The sequence below is a fragment of the Aethina tumida genome, chromosome 7, assembly GCF_024364675.1.
Source record: "Aethina tumida isolate Nest 87 chromosome 7, icAetTumi1.1, whole genome shotgun sequence".
Lineage (NCBI taxonomy): Eukaryota > Metazoa > Arthropoda > Insecta > Coleoptera > Nitidulidae > Aethina > Aethina tumida.
The window spans coordinates 2,001,478-2,024,135 of NC_065441.1; the positions used below are offsets into that span (position 1 = coordinate 2,001,478).

General features: G+C 34.5%; 6 protein-coding genes and 1 long non-coding RNA gene across 7 annotated transcripts; 4 read left to right on the plus strand and 3 right to left on the minus strand.

Annotated features, from left to right (window-relative positions):
- Nucleotides 1-200: 200 nt before the first annotated feature.
- Nucleotides 201-5,123, plus strand: LOC109601072 (chitin deacetylase 1). The gene is made up of 8 exons (XM_020017279.2): nt 201-441; nt 3,233-3,363; nt 3,418-3,529; nt 3,583-3,710; nt 3,763-3,968; nt 4,022-4,317; nt 4,370-4,616; nt 4,667-5,123. The coding sequence occupies exons 1-8, from the start codon at nt 276-278 to the stop codon at nt 4,959-4,961; spliced, it is 1,581 nt and encodes a 526-aa protein (XP_019872838.2). The 5' UTR covers nt 201-275; the 3' UTR covers nt 4,962-5,123.
- A 1,427-nt stretch (nt 5,124-6,550) lies between these two features.
- LOC109601071 (alpha-(1,6)-fucosyltransferase) lies at nt 6,551-14,531 on the minus strand. The gene is made up of 6 exons (XM_020017278.2): nt 14,107-14,531; nt 9,985-10,432; nt 8,073-8,359; nt 7,877-8,014; nt 7,496-7,823; nt 6,551-7,440 (listed from the first exon to the last, which is right to left on the minus strand). Exons 1-6 carry the CDS (start codon nt 14,337-14,339, stop codon nt 7,099-7,101), a joined length of 1,776 nt encoding a protein of 591 aa, XP_019872837.1. The 5' UTR covers nt 14,340-14,531; the 3' UTR covers nt 6,551-7,098.
- Nucleotides 9,304-9,961, plus strand: LOC126266160 (uncharacterized). The gene is made up of 3 exons (XR_007548635.1): nt 9,304-9,416; nt 9,468-9,576; nt 9,632-9,961. It is a non-coding gene; the product is annotated as an uncharacterized LOC126266160 (long non-coding RNA).
- A 93-nt stretch (nt 14,532-14,624) lies between the features above and the next one.
- LOC109601069 (intraflagellar transport protein 43 homolog) lies at nt 14,625-15,514 on the minus strand. The gene is made up of 5 exons (XM_020017276.2): nt 15,359-15,514; nt 15,188-15,303; nt 15,104-15,130; nt 14,938-15,045; nt 14,625-14,887 (listed from the first exon to the last, which is right to left on the minus strand). Exons 1-5 carry the CDS (start codon nt 15,398-15,400, stop codon nt 14,689-14,691), a joined length of 492 nt encoding a protein of 163 aa, XP_019872835.1. The 5' UTR covers nt 15,401-15,514; the 3' UTR covers nt 14,625-14,688.
- Nucleotides 15,515-16,077: 563 nt separating this feature from the next.
- LOC109601084 (menin) lies at nt 16,078-20,458 on the plus strand. The gene is made up of 2 exons (XM_020017302.2): nt 16,078-17,129; nt 17,181-20,458. The coding sequence occupies exons 1-2, from the start codon at nt 16,117-16,119 to the stop codon at nt 17,983-17,985; spliced, it is 1,818 nt and encodes a 605-aa protein (XP_019872861.1). The 5' UTR covers nt 16,078-16,116; the 3' UTR covers nt 17,986-20,458.
- A 215-nt stretch (nt 20,459-20,673) lies between these two features.
- LOC109601068 (NADH dehydrogenase [ubiquinone] 1 subunit C2) lies at nt 20,674-21,229 on the minus strand. Its single transcript, XM_020017275.2, has 3 exons — nt 21,039-21,229; nt 20,842-20,985; nt 20,674-20,790 (listed from the first exon to the last, which is right to left on the minus strand). Exons 1-3 carry the CDS (start codon nt 21,205-21,207, stop codon nt 20,741-20,743), a joined length of 363 nt encoding a protein of 120 aa, XP_019872834.1. The 5' UTR covers nt 21,208-21,229; the 3' UTR covers nt 20,674-20,740.
- A 123-nt stretch (nt 21,230-21,352) lies between these two features.
- Nucleotides 21,353-22,650, plus strand: LOC109601060 (coiled-coil domain-containing protein 134). The gene is made up of 3 exons (XM_020017267.2): nt 21,353-21,628; nt 21,776-21,908; nt 21,982-22,650. Exons 2-3 carry the CDS (start codon nt 21,812-21,814, stop codon nt 22,539-22,541), a joined length of 657 nt encoding a protein of 218 aa, XP_019872826.2. The 5' UTR covers nt 21,353-21,628; nt 21,776-21,811; the 3' UTR covers nt 22,542-22,650.
- Nucleotides 22,651-22,658: the final 8 nt, after the last annotated feature.

The following is a 22,658-nucleotide window of genomic DNA, read 5'->3' on the forward strand; positions in this document are numbered from 1 at the left end:
TTTTAAAAATTTCGGAATTTTGGTGTGGTTATAACGACCGTTTTCTAATAACATTCCATCGAGTTATTATCCCCAAATCACAAACTAATCGATTAGAAGTGTTAGTGAAATTGCCATTCGAAAATCCTAATTAGCATCGAATGTGTTTGGGAATTATTTAACGGACAGCCTTAACGAAGAACGGGCACAAACCGAAAACCGTCGCGAGAACCGGTACGAACCGTTTCCTTGACCCAATGTTACGCGGCGTCGAAGAAAGTGAGTTTTCGTAGCCAATGAATGGTCAGTTGGCTGAAAGTGGCGAGCAGGAGGAAAGTGCAGTGCACCGTCGTCAGTCGTGTACGCGAGCAGGAAAAATGGGCAAGGTCCTGCGTTATGTTCCTGCCACCAAATCGGGACTGGTTGTTTTTTTTAGTGTCTTGTGTTTAACTGTTAGTATTGGTAAGTTCGTTTGTTGTCGACGCGATTGTGTGCGTTTGTACTTTGGAAAGCAAAGTTTCTAATTGCGGTATTTACATATTGCTCTTTGTGTTAAGACGCCAATTAAAGTTTTTATTGGTTGTTACTATTTATTCAACTGTAACAACACAAGTTTTCAGTTTTATTATATAGTTTAGCATAAGATATACCAGAATTCATTTTTAATTGAGGGAGCACCACAGTTAATAATTTTTGACGAATTATTCAAGTTTTAGTTACAGAAACTATAATGATTCATTTAATTTCTGTAATATCATTTTTTATTAAAATTTTCATGGAAGCAACCAAATAATTTTAATAATTACCACTGAAATACTGAAGTTAAAGCTTTTTTTCAAACTTTTAAACTTTAAAAACTAGCATTAAACATTGCAAAAACATTTTTTATTAGAACTTTCATAGAATCAACCTAATAATTTCAATAATTACTGCTGAAATGCTGAAGTTACAGCTTTTTTTTCAAAATTTTTTTTATCTTAATCCAATAAAATCGATGGATCATTAAAAATACAACTTCTAAGCTTTAAAAACAGGCATTAAACATTGCAAAAACGCATTAATGTTAATAACACCATCGTAAACAATAATTGCAACGTCTAATAATCGATTAAAGTTGACATTTTGTCACTAAACTATTTCAAGGCGATTTACCAATCGAATCCGATAAATTAAACCAGTTTCGCACTAACACGTTTCTGAATAAACATGAATCGTCGACGCGAAAAATCCTAATAATCAAAGAATTGGTGCCAACGAACAAGTTAAAAACCGGGGAAGGCGAAAAAGTTTTAGTATTAAGGCTGTTATTAATTTTAAAATTATATATTTTATACGAATTTCACAATTTATTACGCAACGTACAAACAATTCAATGACATAACGTCCAGATAAACATTCACATCCATTACGGTACGGAATTGTTTATTATTGTGAATGTTTAAATAAATACCTAACGGTACTTTTATTTGCATATATTGTATTAATATTATAACAATTATGATCGAAGTTTTAAGTTGTGTGTAATTTTAATGTAACAACTTTCATATTGTATAAGAGGTTGAATTATTTATTAATCTTTGAGGAGCTTTGAATTCGTCCGTCTGAAATCGGGTATTTAATTAAATTGCGTAACTGGTTTATGTATATTTACATAAAAAAATGGAATGAATTAACTTTTAACATTAGCAAAACCAGTTTTATTACGAGGATTATGTGTTAATTAATTCGTTTCCTAGTAACATTGTTATTTAATATTTTTATATTTGACGAATGTCATAATCATTTCTAAAGAAAACTGCCCTTTGTAAATCTGAATTAAATGGAGGAGAAGCCGAAGAGACGCGGACTGGCGGAGTTGGATGGTATTCTGGGTGTGGTGGAGACGTTGACGATTTTAACGACGCAATTTTTGATGCACACAAACCCGATTGATGACCACACAGGTTATGCCGGTGTGCTTTTAACGGACCACATCCGCACACGGTGTTCGGACTGCGACGTGTGCGAATGCCCGCAGGCCTTCAACTGGGCCAAGAAGGTGAAGAAGGCTCAGGTGCCCGAACATGTTCAGATGGAAATTAACAAGTTGCCAAAGCTTACTTAAGTTACCTTAGTAAATTATTAATAAACCCAATAAAAACACCTATAACTGTACTTTTAATGTTCGTTGATAATTTAATTCGAGACACGTTCAACGACGTTTGGGCGCATACAAATTGTAAAAGGTGTATTTTTAGATTTGACTCGACAAGTACCATTTTGGGTGGACGCACGACGAATTTTTAATGGGTTCTTGAGAATCTGAGGAGCCACAATTGTGTAACGTTCTCAGGCGAGGTATTTCGGTAAAAGTGAACTTGAACTTTACGATTAGGAAAGTGACACGAGCCTAGAAATTCCGAAACGGTTTTCGGATGCGGATAACTCAAATATGGTCGTCCTAGTTCCGTTCGGAAAAACTATCGGAAAGTTAAACAATATTAGTGCGTAGAAAGTGTACAATATCGATTTTCTATTTTTCTATGCCCGTTACAATAGGTAACGAATTTTAAACAATTAATTAATAAACCTAAAACACGTTACTTTCGGTTTTAACTGGGTTTTCACTTTTGCTATAACAATATATAAAAAAAGACCTTGATAATAATAAATCTCTCATCTTCATCGCGACTAATCCAGGTTAAAGTAGAAAGTCACGTTTGATGGATCCTTTTAGCTTTTATATAATTGAAAACGTCGCTTAAATTAGCAAATACCGACGTGCGAAAAATTACCAAGTGTTAATCTATTAAATTTAATTCGATTCATAACCGGTATTCGATATCCTGGAATAAAAACACGTTAGCCTTGTTTCGGAAACATTGCTTACCCCTTATTTGGACACGAAATTGTATCTTCAGTTGAATAGAAATCTTTTTCGCACTACTACACGATCACTTACTTCCACAAGACTTATTGGATTGGAAATATAATAATATTTATGTTTTTTTCTTTCATAATTAGATACTAATCCAGTTTAGTTATGTCTGTATGAATTAAATTAACATGAAAACTAATTATTTTTTTTTTACCAAATGTATTAAACTCTTCATGAATAATTATTCATCCAGTTTCTGTATTTTTATATGGAATAATAACTTAAATTAACAGGATTTAAATTAATACGAAGACATTTGATTTTTCGTTTCTTAAAAATATTTGAAGCCATTTGGTGTTTTTATATCAATATGAATTCATTTACAGTTTATTTCAGTTAATAGCCAAAACAACGAAAACGCTTCAAGAAAACCCAAAGAAGAAAAAAAAGATGTGGAGTTCCAGTGTCCGCACGAAACAGGCAACGGAAACTTCGCCGACCCAAACACATGCAGAAGATTTTATCAGGTACTAGTTAAAACTGTGGTTTATGTAACAGAATTTACTAAGTGTGTTTTGTAGTGTGTGGACGGTTATCCATATTTAAATAGATGTCCATCCGGCTTGTTCTTTGACGACATCAGCAAGTTTTGCACCTTCAAAAACGAAGCAAGATGCGGCCCGATAGCCACAAGTAAAATAAATCAACTACAAGACGTTTTAGATGTTTAACATTTGAATTTTTAGCCCCAGCTCCAGTGACCGAACCACCGAAAGACCTGGCGGTGAAATGCAACCCCGCCGAGTGCGAACTGCCTTACTGTTTTTGTTCCAAGGACGGCACATTGATTCCAGGGAGCCTGGACCCGGAAGAGGTGAGTTAGAATTCAACAAGGAACGCACGACGGTACCGTTATTTGTCCACAGACTCCACAAATGGTGCTGATGACGTTTGACGGGGCAGTAAACTTGAACAACTACGAGCATTACAGAAAAGTGTTCAATAAAAAACGCCAGAATCCCAACGGCTGCGACATAAAAGGAACGTTCTTCATCTCGCACGAGTACAGCAACTACCAGATGATCCAACAGTTGGCGAGCGAAGGACATGAAATCGCCACCGAAACAATCTCGTAATATCAACAATGGTCGTTTCCTTCCTGCAATTTATCAAGTTATTTTGCAGTTTACAAATGGGTCTTCAAGACAAAGGATACGAGGAGTGGGTGGGCGAAATGGTGGGAATGCGCGAGATCCTCAAACATTTCGCCAACATATCCAAGAGCGAGGTGGTGGGTATGCGTGCCCCCTTCTTGAAACCGGGTCGCAACACCCAGTACAAGGTTCTGGAGGAATTCGGCTACATTTACGACAGTTCAATCGGCGTTCCTGCCCTTCCAATTCCTCTTTGGCCCTACACTTTGGATTACAAGATTCCGCATGAGTGCAAGGCTGGTACCTGCCCCACTAAATCATTCCCAGGTGAGATGCGCAAAGTTAATTGCTGAGCCAAATACTAATTTTACATTTAAAGGTGTGTGGGAGATTCCGTTAAATGCCCACTACGTTGAGGGTTACGAGGGTGGTCACTGTCCGTATTTGGATCAGTGCGTGTTGCACAATCACGACGCCGAAGAGGTGTTCGAATGGTTGCAGGAAGATTTCAGCCGGTACTACGACCAAAATCGTGCCCCTTACATGATGCCCTTCCACACTAACTGGTTTTCGATCAAGGAGCTGGAACAAGGCCTGCACAAGTTCCTGGATTGGCTCACCACTCTGTAAGATCAATTAAATTGTTCTCTACCTCAACTACAATAATACTTTTTAGTCCCGACGTGTGGTTTGTAACCAACACTCAAGCTTTAACCTGGATAACCGACCCGAAGACGATAAAGGAGCTAAACAATTATGAAGCTTGGGGATGCAAGAAGAAGGACAACTTGCCACAACCGTGCGCACAGGGCAACAAGTGTGCCCTTAACTTCAAAACCCCCGACATGAATTTCACCGACACCAGATACTTGGAGACTTGCGTGGACTGTCCCAATCAGTATCCGTGGTTGGGCGATGCTTCTGGTTCCGGTATTCCGGGCAAGGACAATTACGTGCCCGACAACGTTTAGGTATGATCGGGATTTTAGTCAATTATGTTGACTGGTAATTTAAGATCATTGTTTGTTTTAAACAATGTAATACGCTGGTATAATTTATAAGCCAAATTTATGTGTGTATCTTACAGTTAGATTATAGGATTTTTATGACGAATAAATTATTGTTACATTGTTGTTTATTGTTTCACTTTTATTCTAGGGGATAAAAAATAAATGACGTGTGTTATGAAAATATGTTTATTATAAATAAGAATACATTAGTTCTTACATAAAATTATACATTAAATAACGTTATTACTTTAATTTTTAATTACACTAAATTCATAATATATCAAGTAATTTACTCTAAAATGCTCAAACTAACATCAGTTATATGGAGCATTCAATTAATAATTGAACAAATTCATATCAAAATAATATTTACAAAACTTTTTATCAATAAAGGAAAGCGCCAAATTATTGCACTATAAAGACAAAATATTGCGTAGAAAATTAAATTGCGTAGCCACAAAAAATAGACTGTAGAAAAATAATCTATAAAGCAACGTTTCTATTAATTGTGGCAGGGGAAACATAAAGTATGTTTTTATGACTAGCAAATATCAATTTACATTTTTTACATTATACAAACAATATATCTATTTGCGGTTACATAAACCTAAAAAATTCGGGACAATACATCAACATATTTGCATATTAAAAACACCACAATTGAGCAAATCTGTTAACTTAACAGTAAAGCGGAATGAAACTGAGAAATCACGACATTTTTCTATAAAATATAGGCCTAAGATTATTCACGACATTAACATTATTGTCACGAAAATAAAAATGTGCTCATGCATTAAAATGCACGTGATATAAACAGTGTAAAGAAAGCGATAATTATTATTGTCTGTAGGAAATTAAAATACATACATTAGGAAGAAGAATATAGATAGATTCGAGGACAGACAGATCTTGCGGAAACAACATGAGATGCAGCAAAACTTGAGGGTGTTGCGTAAAATTAAAACTAATGGAATTTTTATATTCTCTGTACGTATTCGGGACAATTTGGTTTATAAACTATTAAATTATAGCAATTACAAAACCGATATGTTTAACTTTAAAAAACAATGCTAAAGAAAGTGTTCCAAACTCTACAATATCTATAATAATTTGAACCAAAGTTATATTAAATAGAAACCTGAAACTATTATTTAAATGGAAAGTTGTGTCTCTGAGCATAATAATAAAATACTCGGTTTCTATATAATAAACAGGTCCAAATTAAAAAGTAGTCTTTTGTATTTTCATTTGGGTAAGTTTGTACTAAAACCAGTCGGAAAAACCCTTTCAAACTAAACAACCTGAGTCAAACACGTTACAGATCCAGAAAATAAAAACTGCAACATATTTTGGCAATGTAACATTCATTTTCAGTCGGTTAAAATGAAGTTTGGCAGATGTACACTGAATTAATTTGGCTCGATTTTAGTTTTGAGCTTAAGCGGACTCGTTTATTCACTAATTTGGTCAATGTTTTTTATTTAATGCCACTCGTGGACAACTCCCGTTGGCTTTTTAAATTCGACGATGACTTGTAAAATATACATATCTAGCTAAATCATCGATGAATCCACATCAGGTTTTATTAGAGGAGATTTATATATATAAATTTAATTATTATTTTTTAAATCCGTTGATTTACAGATTGATCACGCACTAATTAGACTAGTAGTAAGTTGTTCAAGAAAACTTTTGTGGAATACACACTGTTTTTGCACTAATTCTAATGATTGGATGGATTTTTACAACTAGCACTATTTATGATACAATTAAAGCTTATGATAATTTTTTTTAAATGTATTCCAAAAAAAATTTTTAAGATTTATAATGAGGGCAAGAAAAACATAATATTGTTTAAACACTTTTGGGCAGCATAATGTTTGGTCGTTGTTCAAAAGGCCAGACAATAAACTTACAATTAACATAGTATTACCAGTTTTGTTTCAACCCTGATGCGAAACCCTATTAACTTTTAATACATACATTAATCAACAATAACTAACAACATAAAACATAATAAATGAGATTCGAACAAATAACCCGCAATGTACGCATCAACTTCAAAACAAAACCGCCCTCATTATCAACCCTCAACATCTTATTTGCCATCCAAAGATTCAACTCTTTTCGGCACCTCCGCATACAGTGGAAACTTGGCCGTTTCAATTTTATTCCGCACCTTGAAACCAGGAAACAGTCCTACTTGATTCGTACGAATGTTCAGCCCTTTACTCAAGCCGTTCCAGTGGTTGCCGGCGATGCCGACGAGGTCGCCCACGGCCATCGTCATTTCGCCGCCCCGACGTGCTTCGTGGGGCAACACGGCGACGACGTTGTGTGCGTTCTGTCCGCCGTAATAGTAGATGTCGTCCAAAGAACGGAAACGGGCGGACGCATCCGGATAGTAGTTTTGCATTATCTCGTACGCCACTCTACACACCTAATTCAAAAAAAAGGTTATTACATCGAAAGGCAGGTGTTTATTTACAACAAACCTGAGATGAAAAGGTGCATACAAGGAAGTCACTCATAGACAACATGTGAATGTCAAAAATTATGCCGAACAATGAGGAATCCGAATAACGTGTGGATATTGCGGCTGTCTTCGAAATACTGGAGTCGCTCAGTATCTCGTAATTCGGGTATTTATTCTTGGCCTCCGCTATTACTCTGGGTTCGTCTGTGGCCAGATAGATGCGCCGCTTATCCACCGTTTCTTTCGCTTCTAGTTGGTCGTAGTATTCGTCCACCGCCGTCATGTACTCTACGATGCTGTGGAACGAGGCTTCGGTGCCCACTTTATCCGTCCGTCGAACGTGGACCCTAAAATAATCAATTACTTTATTTATTTAATGGGGATATAGGCAAATAATTACCCAACGATTGGTCGTTTGAAACCCATTTTCGTCATGGTTTCTTGTATGATAGCCTGCGTTTTTTCCTGAGGTCTGAGCAGATACTTTAAGATTTGGCCAATCCACCATACAATGGGGTCACCGTGAAGCCTTGTCAGCCTACAACACAACAAACAGTCACATACGTGATGAACAGTGTTATTTTAAGTTCTTGTACCTTGGAGCCAGATCCTCAGGAATCGCCAGGGGTAAGAACGGCGGACGAGGCGACAGAGAATCAATAATGGGCAAGTTGAGGACTTGCGTGTCCGCATTGCCCGGCCAGTTGCTGATGCTCTCGCCGTTCGGCGTCGTGCAGGTGTCGCTCACCGGCTTGAAGATCTCCTCCCAGCCTCCAGTGTGGTAACGCCACCCCTTGGATTTCAGGATCAGCGTGCGTTTCGTACCGTACGCCACCATGAAGCAGTAGACGACGTGGTGCAGCTGACAACCGTAGCCGCAACCCTGCAATCAATTTTTATGTGAATAAATAATGTAAGGAATAAAATATTAACGGGAAATATTCAATAAAAATGTTTCCTTGACTAATTCAACCCAATAATCAATAAATATTATTTATTAGTATGTTATGCATTCAGGATAATGATTTAAACAAAACTAACGTTTCTATTGTTCTATATAAATGTGATCAAACCTCATAAGTAGCCACTAATTATTATAATGAAAAATGTATGCATACGATATTCTTTTGTATAGTTCTAGAACGTTATGCGGATGTCTGCAAATTTGAGAGCGTGTGATTATCTGTGAGTTTTTCGCAATTATCAATTTATTCAAGATAATTTGAGTGCTGTAAATAACTTATTCTTTGTGTGATGTGTTTTGTTGTCAATTTAAATAGTTCAAATGTGCTTTTACAACAGATATTAATCTAATATGTTGGGTCTATCTCATATTATACGAATTTAATAAAATTAATACAATTAATTTATTCACCTTAAATAATATTTAATATTTCAAGAAAAATATAATTCAAACCACGGGTCAAGATTGTTTCTATATTCATATATTTATAAAAACTTACTGTAGTTTTGATATTTTTTTGTTTTTTTCGTAGCTTATTTTTAATTGAATTTACTGTTCAAATATACTAGTAGTTCAAATGTGTTTTTTAACAGATATAAATCTAATTTATTAGATTAATATATTAAATTAATACAAATTAATTTATTACCTTAAAAACATATTTAATATTTCAACAAAAAATATTCAAAGCACAGGTCAAGATAGTTTCTATACACATAAATTTATTGCTGTAATTGTTTCAAACACTAATACGACCAATGTAGTACAGTAGAAATTTTGACAATAGAATTCATTTGATACGCTCAAAATTGATAAAATTATAAACGTTTTAATAAAACAATCGACTGAATAAATGTAAACAATAAATTTTAGAATTGAGAGCGTAAAAATTTGTAAAAATTGAGGTTAGAAATTTTAAAATTAATGCTCTTTTACTCTTGGAGGATTTTTGACAGATAACCGGCAAATTCTTAATGTTAGTTACTATTTCTTTTAATACTCTCCAGTTATTGATAACTAATTTTAGTTTGTTTATGTGAAGTGTTGTGGTGTTGCATTGTGAATTTTAAAACGTTTTCAAAGTGCATTTCGTTGTATTACATATAAATAGTCAAACTAGGGCCAACAACGTAAAGGTATTATATCTAAACAATTAATCATGAAAATTAATAGTAATACAATTTGTTTTAGGTAGGTCCAGAACGAGTCTAGTTAATAAAGAAACTGGCATCGCAAAGTGAGTTTTTAAACATGTTTTAGTCGACAATTATTTATAATAATCTAGAATAAAATAATGTTGAATGAACAACGTTAGAAAAAAATATGATGATAAAAACACGATAAAATTATTTGAAGGCAGAGAAGCGTAACAAATGACAATCCCATATGTTATCTCAAATCTGAAACTCACTCCAATTTGCCGGACAATAAACGCATAACATCACGACCGTGAAATCCTTTCATTCGCCCCGTGTCAGTGACACACCACAATTATTATTACTATTACCGCATATTACGCAAAAACAGGAAACCTATCCCCGTACCTTGTTCAAATTGCAGACCAATTTCTTGGCCGTGGCGCAGTCGGGCGGATTCTGCAAATAATTAAACCGATCCTGCACCAAATTGCTGAGATCATTCGACTCCTTTTCCCTCCAAGTCGCGTAGCCGTCCACCTCCGCCAACTGTTGTATGTCGTTCAGCAAGGCCCTTTTGTGCTCGAAACCCGTGCCCAGCATGTACTGGAGCTGCTCCGCCAAATCGGGCGCCACATCCTTTGCCCGCTTCTGCAAGTCGACCAAACCCGAGTGGACGAAATACCAAAACTCGAGGGCGTTGGTCGACAGGCGCCTGCGCAGCAGTTCGTATTGGGTGTTGGGTTCTTCTTTGGGGCTGATGTAGCCAATCGAGGATTTCGAGAAGGCGTACTCGGCTTTGGTGAGGCGTGTCTGGAAATTTTCTATTGCTTCTTTTTGGTCCTGTTTCAGGTTGCTGCAACATTAATAAAGAATTATCAGTTGTTTATGACATCTCATATTTGTTTAGCACATGGTAAACATTGCATGAAAAGCAAACACAAGAAAATCATAACAAACTGAGTGGCAGTGACTAAAATTAAATATAGACACAACTTGACATTTGCGTGTTTGTTTCGTCGTAAAATCGTATAATAGAAAGTACAAATTATCTGATTTTTTTTATTACACCTGCGTTTTCGTCAATAAATTCCCTTACTCATACATGTGGGGCGTTCCAGTCCAAAGCGGACGGCTTGAAAAGTTTTAAGTGTTCTCTCCATAATCACCTGACTAACGAACAATTTTTACAATTTGTAAAATGATTTTAAACAACCAGTATAATGAGTTTGTGTTGTTAAATACATTTTTTTTGTTTCCCAAGAAAAATGTGCACAACAACTTGTGCATTAAATAATGAAAACGCTACAGTTTATTAATTAATTAACAAATCCAGTTTAGATAAGTTTTGACCCCGTAAATTACGTAACAATCCAATAATCCGATAATTAACTGGTAAGACAAGCCTATAAAATATGAAACATTATGAGAAACGTGGTGTGGTAACTAGAAAATAATTATAAGGCGGGGTAAAAACAATATTGACTGCACTTAAATTAATTACCGGGGCACAATTTAATGGACGAGGTGTTTTGGTACAATTAAATTGAATATGCGAACACAATTGATTCGTTTGTCACGAACTTCCTGCACTTCCTGTCCAGGAACTGTCCGATTCGTCTATTTTATTTGTACATTATATCTACTTATCTAACATAAACTGACACGTGCAGTAATATAAAAAAGAATTGATTTTATTTTAAAAGAAAATGTCCACAATTTTAATGTAGTCGTTACGATAATCTAGTTATACAATCAAAGCTGGGGCGTCCTGTTTTAATCCATAATTGGTTTAACAATAAGTTTAAGCTGTTTAGAAACAAACGTTACACGAGGATTATTTTTTCGCAGAACAGATTATGTTGAATATTTTAAAAGCCATTAATTAAATTACCTATTATACTGGAAATTATTTTTTGTGGTCAATAAAAATATAATTATTTATAGAAGTCAACAGAATTGAACATAAAATTACAAATACTAAATTATACCGTTTTATTCAGATAATTTCCGTCTTGATTATTTTTGCATACATGTTAACTAAGAACCATATTATAAGATGCCATTATTGATACCAAATTTTATACAAGGTGTTCGTTATTTATGTTAAAATTTATACATCTTAAATCATCAATAACTTTGTTATTTTCAGCGGAACACCCTGTATAATTTTATACAAAAACGCAAATTATTTGCGGTTTGATGAATCACCCAGTATATGTACCAATAGTAATTTTCAAATTGTTTTTATGTTTTATATTTTAAATGTTTTTTTCAGAATTGTGATAAAACTGTAAATATGTCTGTGAATAACAAAGTTTAAATAATATTTACTTTTTGTAAATATTGTTGGTGATATGTGATCTTTGATATAATAATACATTGCCTAAAAGAATATGTCAATTTTTAAACTTTTTTCATCAAAGTAATTAATGAGATAATATTTTGTGTTTCAAAAATTTTGATACGTATAATGAATATTTACAGATATTTTTATAATGTTTTAGTCACAAAGCAAATACCTTTCATGGAATACTACACTACCCTTAGTACACATAGGAAAATCAGAGTAATTTGTACATTTTTGGAAAATCTCTCTTAATATTAATTTTATGTATAAGGAATGTCTACACCAATCGAAGTTATGTTTAATATTAAATGTTTAAAAATAAAATTTAATCGTAAATAATGAACACCCTGTATAAAATTTGGGAGTACTAATAATGGCTTCTTATAGGATGGTTCTTAATTAACGTGTATGCCAAAAATGAATTTTTTACCATCAAAATTGGTAACTTTGCAGGCATTTACTTAGTCCATCAATTTTCAAACATGTCTGTGAATAATAAAGCTTATTTAAATAACAAATATTTATTTTTTGTAAACATTATTGCTGATATGTTATTGAAATTTTTGATATAATGATACATTGTTTAAAAAAATTGTCAATTTCTAACAAAATTTCACCAAAAATACTTAAAATGCATGTTAAATTATTTTGTGTGAGTGTATATTAAAACATCAATAATTTCGTTCATTTCAATAGAACTTCGTGTATATTTTAACTTAATTAAATTGAAACCTATCGATTGATAAGAGTATTCTCCATCGTAAAATGAATATTTACAGAGATTTGTAGGATGTTTCTTAGACACAAAACAAATGCCATTCATATAATAAATACTACACTCAGTACACAGGAAAATAAGAATAATTTTTACATTTTTTCATAATATTTATTTTATGTATAGGAAATATTTACATTAATGGAAAGGTTCCGTTGATAATAACTAAGTAAGTGATGTGTTAAAATACACAAAATTAAAAGTAAATATCGAACACTCCGTATAAAATTTGGGAGTTCTAATAAAGGCTTATTATAGCATGGTTCTTGGTTAATATGTTTGTCTAAAATGAACATTCCTGCACCAAAATTGGTGTCATTACAAACATTTTACTTACACCATCAATCTGTCAAAATTTTTGGAAAAAATAAATATCTCAAAAACTATTGGGTTTAGGTATAGGATATGGCATAACCATTTTATTTGAAATTACATATAGAATTTAAAAATCTAAAAAAATAAATAGTAAATCTAAGGGTTCTATTGACACAGGGTCCTTGTTATTTTCTATTTCGTAGATATAATACAGATTACAGAAAGATTATAATTTCTATAAAAATTTTAAATCAATTCCCTGTATATTATTATGTGATATTTCAAGCTTGAAAGTTAGAAAATATAATATTCTTAGTACTTATTACTTGCTTCTTTTAACTTATCACATTCAATTACTTTGTACATTATTATGTGATATTTCAAGTATGAAAGTTAGAAAATATGATATTCTTGGTACTTATTATTTGCTTCTTTTAGCTTATCACATTCAATTAATTTTAATGACTGAAGTACCATAGTTATGGCTTGACAAAAATTTCTATCCTAAATATCCCTTTTCCAGTTTAATATGTGCCCTTATATTGCGTAAATATTATTTTTATGTAATTATTTCAAAAATTTACCAAATTTTCGAATTAAAATTTAAAGTTAAATTATTTTTCGCTAAAAATTAATATAACTTTGAAAACTAGTATTTATAATTGTAATAATAAATGTTTATCTATTAACATACAATATTATTTCAACAATTTATACCATACACATTTGTTTTTATCACTTACAAGTAATTTCTAAGAAGAGATTATATTTATTACTTATTCGTTATTCATTCAATTAAATTTGCATATTATAAATTGTTTTCTATAATAAAAAAGCGAATTTTTAATCAAATTAAACACTGTACAAACATTCAAAGAGCTATTTCCTAATGGTAACAAGTGATAAAATGATAATAAATTAATACTTTAAAAGTTCTATTAATAGAAACTAACACATGGATATAAAGAATACAATCAAAACCCAATCACAGTACCGCAAGCACTAATGGAACGAATGCAACAGTAATCGAGAAACAACAAAACAGGTTGCGATCGCCCAGTCACCAAATCGTTCCAGATTTAAAACTTACTTGACGCTTATATCTTTGAAGATGTTCTGCAGCTCGACGTTCTGTTTCCTCAGCGCCTCCAAATCGGCGAGCGCCCTGCTCAGCCGTTCGCTCGTCTTCCCGTCGACGGGGCCCTGATTCGTGCTGATGATTGGGAAGCCGGTGATCACCAGCACAATCACCCACAGCGCCAGGAACACCAGCAGTATCCTGTGCCAGCCTACCGAGTTCACGTACCTCAACGCGGCACTCATCTCGCCACAATCTCTATTTACAAATAAACGATATTGGGGTTATGTTACGCGTAACGGAGGCCCGCCGAGAAACGCACATCAAACGGTGCGCGAGACGTTCCGTTCTCTCAATGGTGCTTCATGGCGGCCCAAAGCGCACTAATTGTCGCGACGGAAAACCATTTTCGAACGGATTATCCGGAGGCGAAATTCCACATAGCACAACACAGAATGCGTTCGAGCAACCAGTGTTACGGCTTTCATTGTGTACGGTGTTATATGGGTTGCATAAGTTAAACACTAGTATCTAATTAATTCATAATTTATTACATCTATGTATTTTATTAATATAATCTATAAGGACATGTGTTCACATTCTCATGAGATCTTCAAACAGTGATTCCATAGTCCAAATTTCGTTGCTCTCCTCGACACTCTTCTCGTTGTAGAGTTTGCTGGTAAAGAATGACAAATCAACATCACCAACACTTCCGAAATTGAGTTGGTCCGATTGTAAGTTCTCAAACTGATCATCCAGTTCTTTATATGTTGATTTGTCGACTGTAACCCTGTGGAAACATTAATTAATAATTGATGCAATTATGTAGTATTTAATTACATGGGTCTGACGTCCGGAAGATTTAACGGATCATCTTGTAAATCGTCGATGTCTGGAATTACTGGGATGTCGTCGTCTGATTCGATTTTTTCTTTTTGGAAACGTTCTCTTAATAAAAAATTGTTATTTTACATATATTTCATTTAAAAACAATTTATTTACTTACTGTTCTATAACATTTGGCCCTTTATTCCTGAAAATAAGGATTAACTTTATTATGTACACAGAAAAATAAAAAAAAATAATTTACTTGTTGGATTTTGTTCCTTCATCAGTCCAAACACCAGTTTTAACAGGTACATCTCTCGGACTTCCCGCTTCCTCCGGGGAATCAATTTTGCTGGACCTTCTTCCTTGTTTTACAGTCTTAAAAATTGCACAAATGAAATTCTAATCATAAATGTAATAAAATAGTTTTTACTTTTTTCCCAACGGAAAGGTCGATGTCTTCGTCCCAATTCATGTTTTTGGGAAAGGTTGCTATTGTTTATTTGTTGTGACGTTTCTATGGAAACATGAGTAGTTCCAATGTATTGAAAGTAAATGTTTCATGTTTTTACGTCCCCTAGTTGGTAACGTGAAATGTGTAGGTATTTTGCGGAATGTTTGTTAAAGCAGTGGTGCATCAAACTTAATTTTCTAATTTGATTTTCATCGAGTTCAAATAAATTTTGAAAATATTGTAAAACTACAATTTAATCACAATTAGAGCCGTATATGAAACAACAACCATTTCGCTAATTTAGAACCACAACCACATCTGAAACTACATCTACAACCACATTGGAACCACAAATACATCTATAATTTTACAATTATGTCTAAAACTATGAAAATATTTAGAATTAGAAACATCGAGGACCTTAACAAACACCATAAATATAGTACATTTACAATTAAAACAACTACTATAATCATCTGTATATCAATCTAAGAAAGTATATATTTAATATTTATTATAATTGTAACTACACCTTCATCCATAATTAAACTATAAACTGTTATTATGGTCAATCCCAATAGGGAAACGTATCTTAGAAAATCATAAAATTAAATAAATAAAAAAAAGTGAGTACGCCTATGTCGCCTCAAATAGTTCAAATTACCCGCATCCGTACAGTTGGCAAGGGAAGCTTGGTTTTCCGACTGACAAACGACAGAAAATGTAAAAATCACGACATGGCGGGTTTTCGGGCAACAGACAAGTCTTTATTCCCGATAAACAGCATAACAACGGTGGTGCAACTGTTCAAAAACCAATTGGAGAACTCACCAGAACCGGACCTCGCTCTGCTCTCGATAGTCGCGGGCGTCATCGAGAACTCGCTCACCGACCGCTCGCATCCCAATTTGCAGATATGCGAGCCAATCGACCACAACAGTTTACCCACGTTGGAATTGGACACGATTTTGACGTTGTACAACAAGTTTCACACCATCATCAAGAACGCCATCGAGGTGAACAAGCACAAGAAGTCTGCGAACAGGGAGCTGGTCAAGAAGGTGTCCGATGTGATTTGGAACAGCCTCACCAGGAGTTACTACAAAGACAGGGCGCATTTGCAAAGTCTCTACAGCTATTTGACGGGTAGTAAATTGGACTGTTTTGGCGTTGCGTTCGCAGTGGTGGCCGGTTGTCAGGCTCTGGGTTACAGTGATGTGCACCTCGCGTTATCTGAAGATCATGCTTGGGTCGTGTTCGGGGAAAACGGTACGGAAACCGCCGAAGTTACATGGCACGGCAAAGGCAACGAGGACAAAAGGGGCCAAGAAATTGGCAAAGGGGTGTCAGCCAGATCTTGGCTTTATGTCAACAACAAACCAGTGATTTGTACCAGAGAAATGGAGGTGGCTGCTCTCGTTTCAGCAATAAATCCATCTTTGAATGCCACACATGAAGCTTTTGAAGTCTCTGAGGTGCAGCAGGAGCTGCTGTGGTTGTTGTATGATTTGGGGCACTTGAAGAAGTATCCAATGGCTCTTGGTAACTTGGGGGATTTGGAGGAGTTGTCGCCGAAAAAGGGGAGAGTGCCGTGTCAAGTTTTGTTTGAGGAGGCCATCAAATCAGCGCGGATGTTCTACAACAATCAACATGTTTATCCATACACTTATCAGGGAGGTTATTTTTACCGCCACAAAATGTATCAGGAAGCATTTGAAAGCTGGGCAAATGCCAGTGATGTTATAAGATTGTAAGTATATTACCTAAATATAAAACAATTAATTATAATAACAAATTTCAGATATAATTACTCAAGGGATGATGAAGAGATTTACAAGGAGTTCCTGGAGATTGCAAATGAATTAATACCGCACATTATGAAGGTGGAGAGTTCCGGCTTTAGCGCCAACACAATTTTAAAGAAGCCTGAATGTTTCGCACATCTGTTACGATTTTATGACGGGATATGCCAATGGGAGGAAGGCAGTGCCACTCCAGTTTTACATATTGGATGGGCAAAGCCACTTGTCAACACCATATCGAAATTCGACGCAGAAGTCAGAGCACAAGTCAACATCGTGTGCGACAACGTGGAGGAAATTAAAAAGAACGGCGGTTTCTTCAACAATAACAACAACAACTACGAGAAGGAAAACGGCGGAAACGACAGCACCGGTTTACAAAAAGATGACAAGGAGACCGTTAATTTCCATCCGACTTTGGAGGCTCTAACTGCGGCCTGTTCCGAAAAGATTTTAAATCCGGAGTTTTTATTACAAGGAGACGGTTCACCATTCGTAGGTGGGGACGAATCGTCCCCCACTAAATCAGATGACCAAGACAAGACTAACGGTAAACCGAGCACGTCCAAAGACGAGGAACGACAGCCGACTCCACCGCCGGAGGAAACACGCCGACCCACAGTCACACTGCACAGCCAAAAGATGAAGGAGTTGAAAGATCTTTTGTTGGCCGAAAAGCTCAACACGCACGCTATATCGTTGCACCTCACTGCGCAGTCGCAGGTCCAAATAGGCAAGAAGACCCGAGGCGAAGGGGACTCAGGCGGTGGAACGCAGAGGCCCAAACGGGCACGTAGGGAGTAAGTAAAGAGTTACGAGGTATAAATTCGGTGAAATATTTTGCAGGTCTGATGCAAATTAGTACGGTTTATGCATTATTTACATAGATTATGTATTAGTTACTTGAATTGTTTAATTGTGTGGTGAGATAAACGCACATTTATGTTTGTCTTTTATTTTAAATATTGAAAGGAGTCAAGCAGAAAAGTATATTTATATCACCACACAATCAAACAATGGATTTAAATGTTTTGAAATATTCTGTTTCATTGATTTCAGTACAATTTATAATATTTGACCAAATTTTTCAAAATTTATTTGAATAACAAATGTTTTAATATTAAAAATTCCAAAAGAGAAGTATTACAACTAAGTTAAATGATTAAAATTCTTTGCGTATCGTACTTTTTTCCAAACATCATCAATTTAATCCATATGTGTGTACTAAACATAATTTATACGAATCGATTTGAACGACAAACAATTGTTTGTCTCTTGTAAATATTTCGTAACAATTTCGTTTCCCGTTCAAATCGAATCAGATGCCGTAAAAAAAGCAATCCGAAAGAGATAAACCTAGTACAACATCACCAGAGTACAATCTATGTATTATGTGTAATTTTCACCAGTTTATATTGATTATTACATTAATAGGGTACTTAACGAACCAGTTTTCACAACGGTTAGCAAAGTGTAGTAATGCTGGGCATTATGAGTATAGAGATATGCAATATATTATTTTGTTTACATTATTATTTTGCTCGATTGGCACGTGAGACTGGCTCTAAGGAATTCGATTGATCCCACTTATTTTGTGATTGTCGAATTCGTCGAATGTGATGATGAATTGAGGACGTATGACAATTTTTTACAAAAAAAAAGTATTTATTGTATCCTTGCCATTTTATTTGTTGAAGGTATTGATTGAATTAAAACCAGTACATGAACACGTGCAAACAGTATTATGTTTTTATTAATATTATTATTATTATTTAAAGGAACTGATATATCTATAATATCTTGTTAATATTTATTTATGTCCCACTTTTCTACAAACGTAAACTAATTAATTAATTAAGTCTTAATTATGATTAGTGTAACGCACCTCCGCTTAATTGAAAAACGCTTATATATTGTTGCACATCCATCGGTCAAAGCACATCTTTGCTTTTGGATTTAACATTAGCCGTTAGTTGCATATACAAACGACAACATTCCACTTGTGATTAGATCACCTAGTGTTTTATTATTTTGTTGATGCATCCGGATGCATGTAAATGTTGCGCGGTCGACTCCGTCCGTCCTTGCGGCCGGTGACTCTTGAATCGTCTTTTCTTCTGTGCTAGTCCTTCTACCCGCTTACCTGAATCTGTTCCGGCGTTGGGGGACGGGTCGTTCTGCGCGTTGTGCTATTTATTATGTATTTTATTAAATGTTAATATTAAGGTTTTAAAAAACGGGATCCTCATGTGAGTCCAGTGATTTTAGTTTAGTATTTAGTGATAGTGATTGTAAAAGATAACGCTGTAACATGATTTCTACGCAATACTATTTAAGGCCTTCGCACTATCCGAACAAGTATTTTTACCTTACCGGTGACTAATTGTGATTTGTGTTTGCTTTTTACACTCTTGGGTAGAAACGTGTGCAAATAATCAAAATAGCCGAACACAATATTCCGACTGTGAAATAATATTGTACGTACTCGTGTTGCAATCAATCAAAAGAGGTACCTGCAATATTATTTAAAGCAAGTGTTAAGTTTTCCAATTTTACTGAAATTTAGTTCGACAATGTTGAAACGTGTGGCTCCACTTTGTTATACTTATAGGATTTATTTGTGACACATGCCGATACAATAATGACAGGGAGGTTTGATGTGTGCTCTACAATATTGAAGTTTGCCAAAATTTTGATCTGATGTTGGAATTATTTTGATATTAACTAACCAGTATGATTAAGTTTAATTGTAAACGGAGGTACACTGGAATCATTTTTTGTTGTATGAAATTTGTATATTTTGTCGAGGTTTTTTGTATATTTTCCCAGTGATACTTCTAATATTTTCTGGAATTTCAGGTCTAGTTATAAGCATTTTAGTACATAAATATTTAATTGAAGAACAATATTATGTACCACAGAAGAAAAAAATTAAATTATTGTAGTCTGTGATGATATAAAGGGTGACTAATGTATTTATTGAGTAACGTATTTGTAGAAATAGAGAATATTATTAATACATGTATTTTTCTAACCGAAAATAAATTTTATCAGATAATCTTCCATTTTGTTTGTTAAATGTTGAATTTGTAACGGAGTTTAACAGTCATGTTTGGATAAATTGTCTAAGTATTGTTATATTTCAGTAGGTTTCATTAAAATATGAACAAATGTACAACCAACAGTTTTATAGGATAATTCTGATGATTTGTGTAATCTATAGATCAATCATGTCATTTTTGCCCACAAATATACTAATAAATCTGATGCATACAAATACATGTTTTTTCTTTGGATATTCTAGAATATACTTTTTAAACAACTGGCATATATTTATTTCAGTGACTATTATTAATTGAATATGAAGAAACATTTTTTCATTCAATCTAATTGGAAGTTACATAAATAAATATAACTTTCGGCGGATATTTCAAACATAAAACCAATTTATACTGTGTGTTTTATTATGTAAACTGCTTGTAGTAAAACACATTATTAAATACACATGGTATATTTAATGAAAACTGTACAATATAAATCTAATAAATAACAAACCCATCTAACGGACTGGTACCCATGGTAAGAATAGTTCTCCAATCTTTTTGCGATCTGCAAAACACAAAATTAATCCCTCCAGAATAATTGGCAAACTTTACATACCATAATCAGGAAAGTCCTCTGGGTGCAATTCGATGTAGTGACGGTAGACTGCGTCCCGGTCCGCCAAATACCTGTTCCTCACATCGTCCAACCAGAAACCTAACGCCAGGCCTCCGCCACCGAATAACGCGTGTCTATGGATACCTAAAACAGTAGAACTGTGCCTTTTCTGTGAGTTATATAATATTGTAGGTTACCGCTGAAAACTGGCCTTCTGGTCAGATAATTGCCGATGATCACGCTGGTGAATCCGACAACGGCGCAAGCAGCTGGGCCCCAGTATTTAGCCGTTAACGGCTTTTCGACTTTGCACGGGTTTGATAGTAATTCCAGAGCATTTTTTGGCAGTCCTGGACCAGTCGCCATTTTTATTATTATTTGACACGATACTTTTGAACTATTTGGGGATATTTGAACTATACTACTATCTGCGCATTACATGTCACAGGTGGTCACAGTGCGACAATATATCCATGTCTTTGTCACAGCACCAATCACAAACTATGATTTAAGTTTTAGAAAGAAATAGATAACGTTTTGTTCACCAACAAATGTATCATATGATAGTAGTAATTTGTATGTGTACGTAAAAAAAAGAATACTACTTTATCTAAAGTTTTTGCATGTTTAAAATTATGGTTATTTCAGCAGCATTAACTTTATTTAACACGCTTTTATAAATTAAACCAGTATTATAAACGACCACATAATAACTACAATAAAAATTATACATAACGGAGTGGTTGCCTATAAATTCCATGACTGTGACCAATTAACCAAAGTTTGTGTGAGTGGTTTTGTGTGCACAAAATTGGAGACATGCAAACAAACATAATTTACGATAGAATCAAATAATGGCATTATTTCTCCCAAGATCGATAGCCATGCTTTAATGACTCTCTAAAAAAACTTCCTAGTTCCTATTTAGTCATAGTTTCAGGTCACAGGTACACAGTTGTATTTTTTTGTGATGGTTTGGAATATGTTTCGTGTTATTTTAATATCGTTCTTTTGCCTTTATCAAACCTGCTCGCAGGAGACTGATTCTGCTTTAGCTGAACAACTCTGTATCCTTTTTTATGTTTCAATATAAATCATGTATTAATTTAAAAAATATATTATTTGCTTAACAGTTTAAAGATATGAGATTGTTCAAGAGACAAAGAGCTGAGCAGCTTGACGCAATAAAAAGTTTCAGACAAATAACCAACTTTGAAAAACAAATACAGATGATTGATCTGATGGCTGAGAAGGTTTTCACAGTGATACAAGAAAGCAGAGCGACGATCGAAGCCTCGCCGTATATTCCAGGCGTTTCCGACTTCCCTCTGGACGAAAAAATACGTGATTCCCTCTCCAGTATTCTGGAAAACACCGCCCTGTTTTCCGAGATTATTTTACGTTATCCAGACATTTCAGTTTCTGTGTTGAGAACCAATAATAATTGGGACGTGTTGTTGCAGTGGAGTATCGCATTTTGCAATCAAGTTAGGTATTTATTGGATAAACCGACGAAGAAACTGTTACATTTGGTCAGTCAAGAGTTGAACTACATTGATAAGGATCCAGAGTACAGGAATCCGTACAGGAACGAGTTCACGAAGAATCAGCCTAAAGACGAAAGAGAGGAAGAGAAAAAGAAGAGGAAGAAAAAGAAAGAGATTAAAAGGGGGCCGAGGATGTCGCATAACGAGTTTTAAGAGTTTTAAGATTCCTAATTAAATCAATTGCTCATGGAAATCTAGTCTAAGATTTGTTATTTATATTTGTAAAAATATTATAGATTTGTAATAAACTATTATTTCTGTATTGCGTGT